At 37.2% G+C, this 16,309-nt stretch overlaps 1 protein-coding gene across 3 annotated transcripts in view; it reads left to right on the forward strand.

Annotated features, from left to right (window-relative positions):
* The window catches only part of plekhg4.S (pleckstrin homology and RhoGEF domain containing G4 S homeolog), a 79,771-nt gene that overhangs the window by 37,640 nt on the left and 25,822 nt on the right, over positions 1-16,309 (forward strand). For all 3 annotated transcript variants that reach the window (XM_041561269.1, XM_041561270.1, XM_018260654.2), the window contains exons 5-13: positions 2,141-2,264; positions 2,510-2,603; positions 3,556-3,642; positions 6,316-6,432; positions 7,489-7,587; positions 8,467-8,615; positions 12,435-12,573; positions 12,936-13,058; positions 13,240-13,431. In XM_041561269.1, the coding sequence (XP_041417203.1) occupies positions 2,141-2,264; positions 2,510-2,603; positions 3,556-3,642; positions 6,316-6,432; positions 7,489-7,587; positions 8,467-8,615; positions 12,435-12,573; positions 12,936-13,058; positions 13,240-13,431 (1,124 nt within the window). The remainder of the gene's footprint in view (positions 1-2,140; positions 2,265-2,509; positions 2,604-3,555; positions 3,643-6,315; positions 6,433-7,488; positions 7,588-8,466; positions 8,616-12,434; positions 12,574-12,935; positions 13,059-13,239; positions 13,432-16,309) is intronic.

The following is a 16,309-nucleotide window of genomic DNA, read 5'->3' on the forward strand; positions in this document are numbered from 1 at the left end:
CTTGTTTTTATACAAAGAATTGTACATATAATTTGTGCAGTCATGACTAGACAGTGAAATCTTGCATTGTTACGTTTACATTATGTATTTCGCTTCTTATGATATAATAACAATATTAACTATATTACAATATAAAACTATCAGCTCGAATGACAAACGGCAGATAGGACCCTATTGAGAAGTTTGTAGATAGGAGGTTAATAACCTGTTAGTTAGGTGGCTCCTGTGGGGTTCACGGCTTGGTTGTCTCTGTTCTTGTGGCTGGACTCTGTGGTGTTGGGACGACTCCATGACCAATGGCAGTTCTGTCAGTAATGCTGTATCATACCATGTTGTACATCTAAATGTGTGTACTGTGAGGTTACATACATAGTTACATAGTTAAATTGGGTTGAAAAAAGACAAAGTCCATCAAGTTCAACCCCTCCAAATGAAAACCCAGCATCCATACATACACCCCTCTCTACTTTTAATTAAATTCTATATACCCATATCTATACTAACTATAGAGCTTAGTATCACAATAGCCTTTGATATTATGTCTGTCCAAAAAATCATCCAAGCCATTCTTAAAGGCATTAACTGAATCAGCCATCACAACATCACCCGGCAGTGCATTCCACAACCTCACTGTCCTGACTGTGAAGAACCCCCTACGTTGCTTCAAATGAAAGTTCTTTTCTTCTAGTCTAAAGGGGTGGCCTCTGGTACGGTGATCCACTTTATGGGTTAAACGGTCCCCTGCCATTTGTCTATAATGTCCTCTAATGTACTTGTAAAGTGTAATCATGTCCCCTCGCAAGCGCCTTTTTTCCAGAGAAAACAACCCCAACCTTGACAGTCTCCCCTCATAATTTAAGTCTTCCGTCCCTCTAACCAATTTAGTTGCACTTAGTCTCTGCACTCTCTCCAGCTCATTTATATCCCTCTTAAGGACTGGAGTCCAAAACTGCACTGCATACTCCAGATGAGGCCTCATCAGGGACCTATAAAGAGGCATAATTATGTTTTCATCCCTTGAGTTAATGCCCTTTTTTATGCAAGACAGAACTTTATTTGCTTTAGTAGCCACAGAATGACACTGCCCAGAGTTAGACAACGTGTTATATACAAAGACCCCTAGATCCTTCTCATTTAAGGAAACTCCCAACACACTGCCATTTAATGTATAACTTGCATTTATATTATTTTTGCCAAAGTGCATAACCTTGCATTTATCAACATTGAAACTCATAATTTGTTGTGGTAAAGATTGTGTTTATGTCCATAACTTGAAAAATTTTATGGTGTTTTGCTCTATTCTAGTTGTAGTTTCTAGCCAATCCATGGGGAAAAGATAATGTAATTTCTGTTTTACTATTGTTATGGTGGGGGGGGGGTCTTTGCTCAGCCAATGCTGCAATATTGTTTTCCGGGCAGCAGCTGCCAGTTTTCCAATCAGGTTCTTATCTGTTTTTCTTAATTGTGTGAAAGTTATGTCATTGCTAAACACTGCCCATTCTAATTGTGCCTGAAAAGGTTTAGCAGTTATCCGAGCACCATATTCTGCAACATCCATCCAAAAGTTTTTGAGGGAGGGGTATGACCATAGATTATGTATCAAATCTGCTTTGGGGGATTGGCATCTTAGGCAACTGTCGGAGGGCAGATTTCACGCATTACATTTTTTTTAATGATTTTATTTTGCATTTCTTAGAATACAACAGTACGGGGGAAACAACCCCCTTGAATAAAGAAGGAGAAACAAGATTGGAAAAAGGGTGATGATATCATGGGTAATAGATTACAAATATGCCGCAATTTCTTCAGCAAAGCATTCCGTTCTAGATCCCTGTTAACACGTTGCATTTTGCCTCCAGCCAAAATCCCCAAATGGCCTCAGATTTAGCAGAACATCCATGGGCTTTTTTTTAGTTGTAGAGTTTCCATGATACTCAGGAGGCATAGGGAGTGCTAGAGCCGTTTCAGCACAATTAATCTCTCTATCACTGGGCATACCCAGAAGACATGGAAAAAAAATACCCACACGTTGAGGCACTTGGGATACTGGTCAGAATTAAACATTAAATTTGACGCTTAGTACTGGTAACTTGGTTTCAACTTGAGGAGCTTATGGGTTTTTTTTTTCTTTTACTTGTAGGAACAAAGGACAGAAACGGACGTGCAGTAATAATAATAAACACAAGGCATACTGCCTGGCTGAATCCACACTGTAATGCCTCAGAACTGGGTCGTCTGTTACTGTTCTTCTACAGCATTCCAAGGTAAATCTGTGGCAAAGTTAAAAGTAAAAGCATCATGAGGTTTTACTGTAACACAGTGGCAGCACATATTGGTATCTGTACTATTTTATTCCTTTACTAATTTTGAAATAGTTGAGTATGGGACGGGGAACATGGTGTGGCCACTACCCTTTTTGTGCAACAAATATTTGCTGCCAGTCTCATATTAATAAAGGATAATAATATTAATAATATCTTTCTGCTTGACTTTCTTTCTGTCATTAAAGGAAAGATTGCAGAAGTCTGGGCCTGACACTGCTTGTGGATGCCCGCCGCTGTTCTCCTGTTCCTGCTCTGTTTAAAGCTTTTCATATAGTACAGGTACCTTCAAGGCATATTTATGCAAATGTTTATTTAAGGTTATATTATTGTTTTGCATATAATTGTATTGGTTTACAAAACCATCAAATGTCTGTCTTCCAATAGAAAGTTTACATGTTTTAAGTCTAATGGCTTACCTTGGCCACCTGTGTGCATGGCTTCTTCTGTCCCACAAAGGTTTCTTTTATTCTATATCGGGAGTTCACAATTGCACTGGAGGACAAAATAAAAGGCTTATGGCACATATATCATTTTGACTGTTCACCTGTCACTAGTACCTTTTGAAAATAATGAGAAAAGTTATTCCAATGGCAAATGGCCATTGAAACCAGCCAGCACACACTGAAAAATTTAGTTTACTGCATGAGTACAATGTTTCAGAGGTGTGCCCCTTTGTCAAGCATACAGATCCATAGAATTAACAGGAACAACTTTTCATAGTGATTCAGAGTTGTGTAGCAAGGGTCTATAAACCACAATTCCACAATTTGAGTAGTAACAGTCCAACTCCATTGCAGGGGGGGGAGATCATTTTTTTAATCAGTGAAAATAGTATTAATGTAAATAATTTATGAACTACACAGCCCTTTGATGTAACAAGTGTACTTCGGTTTGAAGGCCAAACGTGTGCAGGTGAGATTTTGCAATTCGAAAAGGCATTGATAGGCAAGAGACAAACCAATCAGCTGCGGGCACTAGGCGTCTCCTAGCTGTATGGGTAATTGTACCTGTTTAGCAGACAAATGAATGTGGCCCACCACAAGTTCTAAAACAGGACTGAGCACAATTAATCTGCATGTATTACAAATGCACTGCTGATAAATAACTTTTGTAATGTACTGAAATGTATTTTTTCTTTTGAGTGCACCTCCTTTACTGCACCAGTTGTTCAGCTTATGTGTTCTTTAACTTATTCAGTTTTATGAATATCTAATCCCTCTCTGTGTCCCAGGCTGCTGTACCAAGCTGCATCCATGGTGTTTTGATGCTTGTGGAAAAGGATCTTGCCCTGCATGTGGAGAAGCCTCAGGGTATACAGGTAATGGATTTAGCTTAGATACCTGTAACAATGTGAATCTTGATGTATGTGCAGAGTCACTTGAGCTCTTTTGACCTTACATTTACTCTGTGGGTTTCCAGTACTTGTATTTTCTTCTATTGAAAAGGTCTTTAAATGTCTTAAAGGGGACCTGTCACCGGAAAAAATTATTACAAATCCAATTTATCACGTTAGTCAAACAAAATAAACTTTAATTACACCATATAAATTATTTGAATATTGTTTCCTTCGGTCTGGGAATTCATAATTCTAGCAAACAGAATCAGCTCAAAATCTTGTTTGTGCACCAGAATGGGGGACTTGATATGCATCCCCATGCACTGGCTACATAAGTAAATGGTAAAGAGAATGGGGGAATGTGTGGAGAGCAGTGACATCTAGGAAGTGCTGAATGGAAAGTGAAAGTAATTGCCTGCCCCGCCTCTATGCCTAAGGCATAGAGGAGAGGCAGGCAATATTTGATTGACAACTGAAATTTTTCAATGAGTTTACAACAGCTATGAAGGCTTAAATAAAAAACTAATTTGGATTTCATGTTTAATTTGGAAAGGACTTCTGTTATATAGCTTTTTATGTCTGGGCGACAGGTCCACTTTAATAATAAGCAAGATCCATCTCTCTAAACTGCCAAATGTTTCTTCTTTAGTCCTGTACTGTGTTTTGGGATTTTAATTCCACATCAAATGGAAGCCCTGTGAGCAGAGAAGAAAACCGTAAGCCTGATCCCCTGAGACTGTTAGCCTGATCCCCTGAGACCAGTGAATCAACACAGGCAGAAGTGAGGTCAAAATTAGCATGACTTTAAGACTGACCTTTTCTTCTGGGGAAACCCCAATAAAAGTGTTGTAAAGGGCTCCCAACAGCTCCCAACTTTGACAAGGGCTAATATGAACGCTTTGATAAAAAGAAAGTGCTCTTGGATCATTAGGGTTAAATAAAAAAGAACAATGTTTGGCAATGACCTGTGACCTGCTATCCTACTGTTTTCCAGCTAATAATTTAAATGCAGGATAGTGTCTTCACAATGACTTGTATAAACACTATTTCAAATTAGTTAGAGGGGTTGGTTAGTTATAAAAACAGTTCTTGGTGGTTTGATATCTAATGAATAGTGTCAGTTATAATCAATTACAGGTTATATTGCTAAAATTGATGATTACAAAAATATTTCTGGTACCCATACCAGTTGTCCATTGCAGTTAAATAAAGGTTTCTGAGGGTGATTGAACAACTCTACCAAATCTTTAAGATTAAGAAAGTACTTTCTGTCTGGAAAGATAACTGTCCAAATCTTTGTCCGATACACTAAAACAGCTGCCTCCAATACTACATCTCTAACTGTAACAGGAAGAAGCGTGGAAGCAAAAGACACAACTCTGTCTGTTAATTGGCTCATGTAACCAAACATGTATAGTTTATTTGGTATGTTTGTGTGCACAGTGAATCCTAGGATCCCAGGGGGTAGCCCTTGTTTTTTTAAATGCCATTTTTCTATTTAGGATTACCCAATGGCACATACTACTAAAAAAGTATGTTATTATGAAAATGGTTTATTTACATGAAGCAGGGTTTTACATATGAGCTGTTTTATGCAATATATTTTTATAGTGATCTACATTGTTTGGGGGGTATAGTTTTTCTTTAACGTGTATTAAAAACATGGAAAAAAACACCCCCTAAATCTTTCAGTTTTACCCATTGGAAATAGTAGAAATACATGGACTTAAATGTGTAATGTAGCAGTGAATGTTTTTTTGCTCAAGCTAATTTTAGCCTGCATTTAGGCAACAAAATACTGGAAAATATCTTTCTATAAACAATACTTCTGTTGTAATTGAGCAGGTGATTATCACTTGAAAATGCCTCCATGAGCCTTTTCATACTATAATTGCTTGACCCACCTTTGCGTCAGTAGAATTACCTTATTGTCTATGAAACGGTGTTTTCAATCTCTTGCTTTGCTTTTCCCAACTTGGCTTTCTTGTTGAAGTTACCTATCAAAAAAAAACTTAGGGAGAAATGCTCACAAGAAACCAAACTATAATTTACAATATATAAGTACTGTACTCCACTTTTCTGTCAAGTGTATACAATTACTGGATTATCACAGTCTGTGCAAATTTTTTTTTATGCAGCGTGTCTGGTTAACACTACTAATTAATAGAACTTGTGCTCAGGATACATTTTGCCTATTGTTTTAATTAAGAGGTATCCAGATACAATATGGGGGAATTAGAGTTCCAAGACCTGTATCTTCAACCTTGTGCTTTAATATGGCCATGGAATGCCTCGATTACTTATAATATCCTTATATTTTGCAGTGGGGGTACATTATTCACTTCATATTTAGTGACATATGTAAATTTCATCTGGGCAGTCACCCATGGCATCAGATGTTATCTTATATTTCAGCCAACGGCAAGAAGAACAATGAAAGCAAATGGCTGATTACAAAATGTTACAAATGTATCCTTGAAATATTGTTAATTTTACATGACTTTAATCGATAATGTAAATATCATCGACCGTTATTTTGAGCAATTTTCTGTTAATCTGGTGTCAGCAGTATACTATTGACTAAATTTTTTTAACTTTTAATAGATCATTTTTTGCTTGTTGTACATAATGCTGCACATTGTTTTATTCCTACAGTTTGATCTTGTTACATCTACAAAATCCTTGCACAAACATATAGAGGCCTCACAACTCCCACTGGAATTTGATGGCTCATTTCAATACTGCCACAAAGACTGGATAATGTTTAGGATGGTGAGTCACTGCACTGACAGTATCTGAGTGAGTCCCTTCTATTTTGTTAGGACTTTTGTTAGCAGACTGCTTTTGGCAATGCTATGTCATGCTGCAATGGCATTCTTAGGTTCTGTTCTGTTTTCATGAAAATGTAACTTAAATATATTTAGTTTATGAGAGAACTTCATGTTTATATACTAATATAACAAACACAGCTCTTTGTCAAGTAACAACTTTATCAAAACCTGGATATTAAAAAAAACTAAAAAAAAAACCACGAGAGTTATCTATTAAGACAATTCTTTGCTTATTGCCTGCTGAAGCTCTATTGGTAGATCACTTTTTGGGCAACCTGTTGTAGGGTGAAATTATTATATTAGCTACATTCAAGCTAACATTTGCCCAGAGTACAAAGATGTAGCTTTTCCTATTATAGAGCTTTTCATTGTCCTGAAATGGGCAAAACCACCCAACTTGTGAGTCTAGGTTGCAGGAGATTATTTAATTTTTGGCTTGTGCAACTATGTTGTATATTTCATTAAATAAATCTCATATATATATATATATATATATATATATATATATATATATATATATATATATATATATATATATATATATATATATGTATGTAGAAAGCTGACGCACACTGGGATTTCTCAAAAATAAATCATATTTTATTGGATCGACGTTTCGGTCCTCACATGGACCTTTATCAAGATATATATAGATAGATATACACACACACACACACCCACACACACCAGTAACTCAGTACTCACTGGACTTGTGACTGAAATGTTGATTTTGCACAATAAAAGAGATTTTTTTTCTATTGTTTATTGCTGTTGATGTGCTTGCTGAACTACCACTTACCACCCAGGCAGTATAGATATAAAAGGATGTGTTACCCTAAATGCTTAACTGTAACATTATACCTACCAAAGAGCAACAAACACTATTTTGCCTTTCTTTTGTGCTTGTGTTTTTTTACTTCACATCCAGATTAGAGAAAGCTAGCAAGTTCTTACGGGTGTAATTTACTGAACTCTTTGCTTTTGTTTTCACTGGCAGAAACTGAAGCACCTACAAGAAAGTTGCCGTAACGCTTGTGCATTTTTGCAGGATGCCATAAAAAATCTGCACATTGACTCGCTTCCAAATAAAGCAGAGGTAACGATCTTTGCCTGTGAGGCCCCATACTGTGACAGATGGCCACAATAACAAGGTTTGATAGGGCAGTTTCACATATTTGAACTGCCTGATACACCTACCATGTATTGCCAGTGAGGGGGTTGTTCCGTCAGGAAATTCTGAGATTCTGATGGGTCAAGGTTCATCAGCCAAAAAAAAAAGTGGAACAATTCAAAGGTGGCCATATGCGTGTGCGGCCTCTTGTCCAATGAATTTAGCCCACTATTTGGCCATATGGGTCAGCAAAAGAATAAGGACACTTATTCTAATTTATTAATATAAATTTACTAAATTATTGCTCAAAAAGGCAGACCAATGCATTTTCGAGTGATAATCACCTGGTCCAAGAATGGACATATCTATGCAGGTTATTCCCATAGGAATGAAGGTAGCATGATAATGAGTGTTTTGTCGTCTGCCTGCTTAGATTTAAAAATGCCACAGAATCACGTGTTCCATTATCACATGTACGGGAAACATGTTCCTAGGAGAATTTTTTTTCTACAAGCCTTTCTTCTGCCAGGCAGGACATTTTTAATATTTTTCTGTTTCTCTGCTTTTGTCGGACAATACTAGACATTATTATATTAAATTACAATTGTGTTTTTCCACCAGATCGGGTATACATGTTTGTAAGGAACAAATATTTCACTTTGAGAGATTGCATAGTTCTAGGTTTTCACTAATCTGTTATAGTGGTTTCGAGTGAATATGTGAAAAATGCTCAGCGTTTCTGAAACATAAATGGGATCATTTTTGGTATAACTACTGTCTCTTCATTGGTGTGACCCATTTATTTTTTGTTACTCCTCCATTTAGGTATTGCAATTCCTCAAAATGTCTATTTTCTCTTTTTAGGATGCCAGACTTCTCCTGCTAAAATTTGGAGAACTGATGAAAATGGTGCTGGAGGATGAAAGACTTGTGCAGCTGCAGACAGAGGGAGGAGCCATTTTAGCGCGACTGAGGAAAGAGGAGTCATGTGTAACTCATACTGAGGATTATAGGTCAGCTTCATCATTGTACTGCAACAGCTCATGTACCATTTGCTTATATGTGTATAAATGCAGATGTGATGTATTTGTACAGTGTTTTAATAGGTTTGAAGACGTTGGAAAGAGTTGTAATGGTTAAGACAATTATGTGCTTTTCCATTGTGAACTTTCCCCATTCTAATACGGGATTGCAGATTCATACTCTGATGTTGTAATGTCCTAAATCAGTGGAGGAGAGCAGGGCTTGGTATAGAGAGCGTTAAGGTTAAGCAGATGAAGGAAGCCCATAGCGTGTGTTATGTCTGGTTAACAAAGGTGTTAGAGGAAGTTAGGGGTTAGCTGCCAGTTATACTGTGGCCAAACCTACATTCTTCCAACCAACGTTCCACTGGAACTCCTCCCTGTGTCTGGAATTCATTTGAATCTTTTGGAATGTTGGAATGTTTCCACTGTCTATTCTGTCTCGTGAAGTAACTTCCTCTCATATAACTCGGTAAAGCGAGTTTGTTTTCAAAGTTATTATTAAGTAATATTTTACTGGCGTGTTTTGAGTTATTTCCGGACATGACAATAGCATGTGGAGTATTAAGGTGATGGTATATGTGGCATCGTGTTGCTGTGCTGTATACCCAAAGGGAAAATGGCAGGAATTCTTATAGCAATTTCTTATTTGGAGAAGCAATGCTTATGGTATATGTCGGTATCTGGAAAACATGGCGTTTTTCTGTCAGTATACGAAGCTAAATTCGTATAAATCTATAAATTAATTTGTACATACACAGCCCCCCTTCTGCTGTCTGACAAGTGCCTAGCCCCAGGGTGCAGAGAGGTGCTGGTGTGGTATGAGCATTAGGAACCATCCAATCAGAGGCAGTGCACTGCATCGGCCCGTGTCCAGGGTATGGTAGAGAACGGTGGTGGGCGAGCATTGCATAGCAGTCCTGTGTTGCAAATGTAACTGCAAGATTTTGGGGGGCTCTATTTTTCAGTAAAATGTTGGGTGGTAAGAGTTAATTATATAATACAAAGCTATAAAGCATGCCAAACTCCTATTATATTGACTTTTTTCTCAAATACACCTGGTAACTTGCTGTTTTTGTTGCCATAATGACAGAATCGCACTCTTGATCTTCTGAGATGGCAGATTTCTTGTTCTCCCTTCCTCTTTTTGTAGCAGCAGTAGTTCTCAGCTGGGTGTCTTTGCAGTTTTTTTTTTAAAAAAATTCATATTTTAGAGAAGATAAACAAAAATGAATAACAGAAGTGAGAAAGGTATATATTATATAACTGTAGTTCAAATAAGAAAACAAAATAGCAGCTACAAACAACAACAAAAGTGATAGGGGGAGGTAGATTACTAGTTTTTGTTCAAAGTACTAGTAGGTGTAAAGAATGAATGAACCACTAAATAGCTTAAAATATGTCATTCTCCTGGTTTTTTTTTTTTAATAGTTTCCTAGGGTGAGACTATATTGTGCATTGAGATAGTAAGTGGACAATAGTGGATTAAATTGTGTACTTGAGTTAATTAATGTATATTATAATACAATATAATATATATAATGTACTGTTGCCTTGCACTAGTTAAACTGACCTGTTTGCATCAGAAACACTACTATAATTCATCTAAACAAACTGCTGTGTAGCAATGGCGGAAATTGAAAAAAGGCTGAATGGCGCAGGTTAAATAATGGATAACAGATCACATCACTATGTTCTACAGAGCTTATCTGCTATGTAACCTAAGCCTTTTCTCCTTTGAATGGCTGCTCCCATTGCTACTAGGGATGCACCGAATCCAGGATTTGGTTCGGGATTCGGCCTTTTTCAGCAGGGTTCGGTTGGAACCGAATCCTAATTTGCATATGTAAATTAGGGGCGGGTAGGGAAATCAGGTGACTTTTTGTCACAAAAGAAGATTTTTCCACTTTTTCCTTTCCTGACCCTAATTTGCATATGCAAATTAGGATTCGGTTTGGTATTCGGCCGAATCATTCACCAAGGATTCGGGCATTCGGCCAAATCCCAAATAGTGGATTCGCTGCATCCCTAATTGCTACACAGCATCTTATTTATATAAACAATAGTAGTGTTTCTGTAGCAAACACAGTAGTTTTACCAGTGCAGGGCAACACTGAATTATATTTATATTACTTTAAAACATTTTCATTCATTGGCTTCCTCAACCAATATGTGGCTGAAAATTGGCCAGATATCAGACTGGTTTGAAAATCCAGACGGAGCGAGGGATTCATGATTTTGTTGATGTCGTCCTCACCACCCGTATTCCCATTGTTGTGATCCATATGTTGTCAAATTTATTGGGACATCCCCTGTTTTTATACATCTGTTTAATAAGGAGGAGATCATTCCTTAGGTTCAGAAAAAGTAAGTCACGGCTTCTAAAGATTTTGCAAAATGGTGCAGGTAACTGGGGGAAATGTTTTAGACCAGATTTGTGACCTGATTTTGAGGGGCCATGGGGACTACAAATGAACCCTGAAAGACTCAAATTTTAGTAGGGGATTCAAAAGGTTTCAGTGTTTTGTGTTCAACATAAAACAATACTACTTTTGTTTCAGAGCTTTTGAATCAAAATGTCACAGAGAGCTCATTGCCAGTGTTAGATTTGCAACTCTGCAAACTCAGAAAATATCTGAACACTTTTTCAATGCACTTTTAAAAGCATTAGGACATATTTTGTTTACTACTCTAGCAAGGATGGTTAAACCAAGGTTGTTGATTGAGAATCCCTCAGTACTGTATGATTTCCTCATTATATATGTTAAAAGAGAATTTCCTTTTTTTTTTAGCATTTTTTTTTTATTTCAGCTTCATACCTGCATCTAGCTTTGCAGTTATGAAGCTGAAATGATTTGTATTATAACACAGCAATCTGTTACTGAGCAAAGATTATTTTGTAAAATATTTGTCAATGCCATAGTAAGATTTGAGCACCTTGCAGATGTGTATTTAGCTTGTCACTATTGACCAGTGCAGACCTGTGCGGAAAAGAATAAAGATCAATATCTGTAGAGACCAGCAGCCAGTAACGCATGTATTGCTCACTGGAGAAAGCAGGGGTCATTTACAACCCCGGGGGATGCAATAGTACCCCCTTCTCCCAAGGATGTCTGCACAATGCAAGAACTCCGTAGATCCAGCCCAGTCCATACCACGTGCCTTTGGACAGGTGGTAAGGACAGGGCTCCATTGTGGGCTGCGCCTCCTTCGGCTTCCTAACTTTGCTACTGCAAATGAAGCACAAGTTAGAGGTGGGTGAGAAGAAACCAATGTGTCTCCCCCAACCCGTCTAACACAGACTGCACTCAATTCAAAGCACATGCCATGAGTTGGCCACTGGAGGGCACTGGTGCTTGTGTCATTAGATAAGGTGTGCTCATTGAAGCGATCATGGCTGCTGCAACAAAAAGACATTTACTTTAACCTCTGCTTGTACCTTGTCCCCCATTTGCCTGTGACATTACCTGAGATGAATGGACGCTGAAAGATCCTAACTGGTCAGGATGCATTTCTAAAATTGTAATTGAATATTATCTGTTTGTTGTGCTGTGCTTTATAAATTCACAAATGAAATACATGGTAATAGGAAAAACATACCTCTCTCTAACCTATTCTTGCTGCAAAGGTGCCATTTGTAATAAACATAGGTACCACTGGTAAAGTTTAGATAACTATTGTAGGCTCTATATTCCCATTTACAAGGCCCCGCCAGTATGTATGGATATTCCATGCTCATTTTTCCCCAGTTGGGACAATAATTTATGTGTCAATACAACTCCTGATTTACTCTTCTTCCATATTTTTTAGGGATGCTGTTGATGTGGCAGCAGAGCTGTATAACCAGGTAGATGAGGCGGTGCACAGTCTTGTTAAAATATCCAACAAGCGCATACAGGAGATGGAACTGGTCATTGAGTTTGAGGCTTTCCAGGAACAATTTCAAGAGGTGAGAGAAGTACCACATACTGGGTAGAATGTATTCCACTCCCTAGAGTTCATTTAGCATTGTGCTTTCTGGTGTAAAATAGGGAAAAAGATTGTAGGAGATGGATCAAAAATGTGAAAAGCATACGGGTAGCAGATAGATCAGAGGCTGAAGAAAGTGAATGTAAAATACAATAAAATACAAAAAAGTTTTTGAACCTATAGATAAAAAAAGGAACAGATGAGTATAATTTGTCCATTTATGTAAAAACTCAAACCATATAACTGAATCAGACTTATCGGCAGTTGGTCAGAGTACCCTAACATTGCTTGTATATGACTTACTTTAGCCTGATAAACCACAATAATCTTTATTTCCTTCAGGTTGTCAGTTGGATTGAACATGTAGGGGAACACTTACTTAAGGAGTGCAGTACGCTAGAAGATTCTCTGGAAGTTCTTCTCCAAACACAGAGACTGTTCAAAGAATTTTATGTTGTTGCATGTGTAAGTAACTAACCCTGCATGATGTTTTATATATGTGTGTACTTATTTTATTTATTTATTACATGTTGATAATTGCAAATCTAACCCTTAATAGTGTGCGTTAAGTGAGTGTGCTGCCATGCACAATTATTGAACCTGAAAAGGATGTTCATTTTAACATGTTATTGTGTTGCATCAATAGGAGTATTGCAAGCGAGGCCGGGATATTTTGCAGAAGATGGAAAAGTGGCAGAATCTTTCTTCCACCGAGACCCAAATACACAGATTAAAATTGCAAAAGTACAGAGAAAAGGTGGAGGATTTCTCACGACGCCTGGAAGAATCTAGATCCCAACTGCAGAAAACTGTAACACTTTATCAGTTTTTTGACAAGGTTGGTATGAAATTTGAGTATCGGCACTCGCCATATAAAGAGCACTAGCTGAGTGCTAACCAAAAAATAAATACAAGCACCATTCAAAGCACTCATCGCAAAAATTTAATGCTTTATTCATATTATTGCTGTGAGTGCTTTCTATGCTGCTTAAAAAAAAAAGAAATATATTTTTTTTTTTTGCAACAATACAGTTGTGTTCAGAATAATAGCAGTATATTTAAAAAAGTGAATAATGCTCAAAATCCTTATAATAGCTTACAAAAGCATTGGGAACACTGCACATTTTATTCCAAATCAAAACATGAAGAAAAATATCACATTTGTGTTATTCCTTTACAGTAAGAGAGAAAAGGGAATATTAGGCTGTTCCAAAAAAATTGCAGTGTCTGCATTCTTCTTTACAAACTCAAACATTCACTGTATAAACTGAAAAATGCTCAAGATTTCGCTTTGTTTTGAAACATGGAACTAATATTTATATGTACAGTTATGGGATCAGTTATCCGGAAACCCGTTATCCAGAATGCTCCGAATTATGGAAAAGCCATCTCCCATAGACCCCATTTTATCCAGATAATCAATTTCTTTTAAAATGATTACCCTTTTTTCTGTAATAATAAAACAGTAGCTTGTACTTGTTCCAAACTAAGATATAATTAATCCTTGTTGGAAGCAGAACTAGCCTATTGGGTTTATTTAATGTTTACATGATTTTCTAGTAGACTTGTATGAAGATCCATGGGCAACATCTCCAGAAATCTCTCCAGATATTTATCTCCAATGTTAGTAAACATGCCCTTTAGTTCCTTATTTTTTCAGGAGAATCGGTCCACAACCTACCATGTATATATTAATTTTCTGTACCTTTTTTAAATAAGCACAACTGATTGAGCATACGTCAGAAAGGGGGATATTTTTTATCTCTGTAGTTGATAATATCTTTTTGGAGTCTGTGTGATTTAGGGGCATTTCACATTTTTGTCTAATGCTAATGCAATACGGAACTGATTCTCAGCCTTTATATAAACACAGGCTGAAAATTGTCTGATCTGCATCCACACTCTCCTGTGTCTGCATCCAGAGGCACTGCATCAGCCAAGGTGCAGCAACACTGAGCAGATTTCAGTAGCAAAATCCATGTATGCATTTTCATGCCAAAACATGCTCTGTGTGTCTCCACCAATGCCAATGCAGTTCCTCTTGATGCAGATACAGCAGAGAGCAGATGCCAGTGGAAGAGCTGGAGAAACAGCCCATTGTGGCAATAGCCTAACCGGTAAATAGTACGACCTTTGTGTTACAGAGTGAGAAGGATAGTCAGTAAGAAAACAGATTTTCTTATGGGTAATCAGCTTTATTCATAATAAATTTGGTAACTTTCTTCTTTCCTTGTTTTTCTTATGCAGAAAGATTATTTCTACTTTTGTCCAGAATTCTGCCTCCGAGAAATAATATATTTTGAAGGACAGTGTAAAACAGTTTTTTTGGTTACTCCAGATGTTGTGGTTAGAATCATTGTTTTTGGTTGTGGCTTTTTTTCCCTCTTTTTCTTTATAATCTTCTTTTCTTTTTTTGGGAGCTAATAGCGCTAATGTCATGTTCGTGGTTATCCCTTTTTTTATTTATTTGGAATCTTATGGGTATGTTGATGTGTATGTTGAACAGTAGTGGAAAGTATGAAGCCTAATGACTGTACAGGATGGGATCTGTTATCTGGAAACCCCGTTATCTAGAAAGCTCCGAATTACAGGAACCCCATCTCCCATTCCATCCAAATAATCCAAATTTTTTAAAATGATTTCCTTTTTGTCTGTAATAATAATAATACAGTACCTAGTCCTAGCTAATATATAAGCTAAGATATAATTAATCATTATAAGAGGCAAAACCCCAGATCTTGAGCATGCTGGATAATAGATCCCATATCTGTATTATGTTTTCATTGAATATAGAGCCTTTTGTTTTGCACTCTGGTGGCCATACTTTAAAATGCAGGTCTTTAATAAAATTATATTAAATATTCAGCATGCAGTTCCAAAATAACCAGGACATATATTTTTCTATGCTGAAATTTCAGAATGCATTCCAAACCCCTCAAAATAAATTTTTCTTCCCTCAAGCACAACAACATATTGCAAGCTGGAGGAATAAGAGTTGTTAAAACAGAAAGTTGAATTGAGTACCCTCAGTGGGTCAGGCTGATGATGCAGAGGTGTGTGCTGAAGACGTAATAACGCAGCGCACTGACATGGGGCAGGTTGACTACATAGCAAGGAGGATCAGTTATGGAAGGGCCAAAGAAGACAAGTTAGACAGAAATTTGGACGGGCCAGGAAAGAAAGGAGAGGATGTTATACATTAAATGGCTAACTATATTTTTACAGTAAGTTTGTGATACCTAGGCTGGTATTTTACTGGCTAGGCAGGTAAAATACTGGACGGGTGGCAACCCTAGTCCAAACCCATAGGTTAAGAAGGACAAGGAATGTGCCATTAATTTGGAAGTGGCAATTTTTAGGCATCCCAGTAAATATTGTCACTAATCTTGAAACGCAGGTCAATACTCCAATACTCCTATTTTCATGAAAAACGCATTGTGATCTTCTAGAGTTTTCGGAAGGTTCCCTTGCAGCAGTCCTGCTGCCTGAGTGTTGCTTTGATAGGGACCTTCGATTTTAAGTGGCAGTGGGATAGGGACTGATATAAATGGTGTATATCTCTGTAAAACTCTCTGCAATATGTTGGCACTGTATAAATAAAAGGTTATAATAGTAGAAAACAATATGGGAAAACACTAAAAATCCATTGTGGGTGGCATGGGCCTTATGGTGTTTTTGGAATCTGGCTACAGGCTTATTTATGCATACATTTATGA

This window comes from Xenopus laevis, chromosome 4S (assembly GCF_017654675.1).
Source record: "Xenopus laevis strain J_2021 chromosome 4S, Xenopus_laevis_v10.1, whole genome shotgun sequence".
Taxonomy (NCBI): domain Eukaryota; kingdom Metazoa; phylum Chordata; class Amphibia; order Anura; family Pipidae; genus Xenopus; species Xenopus laevis.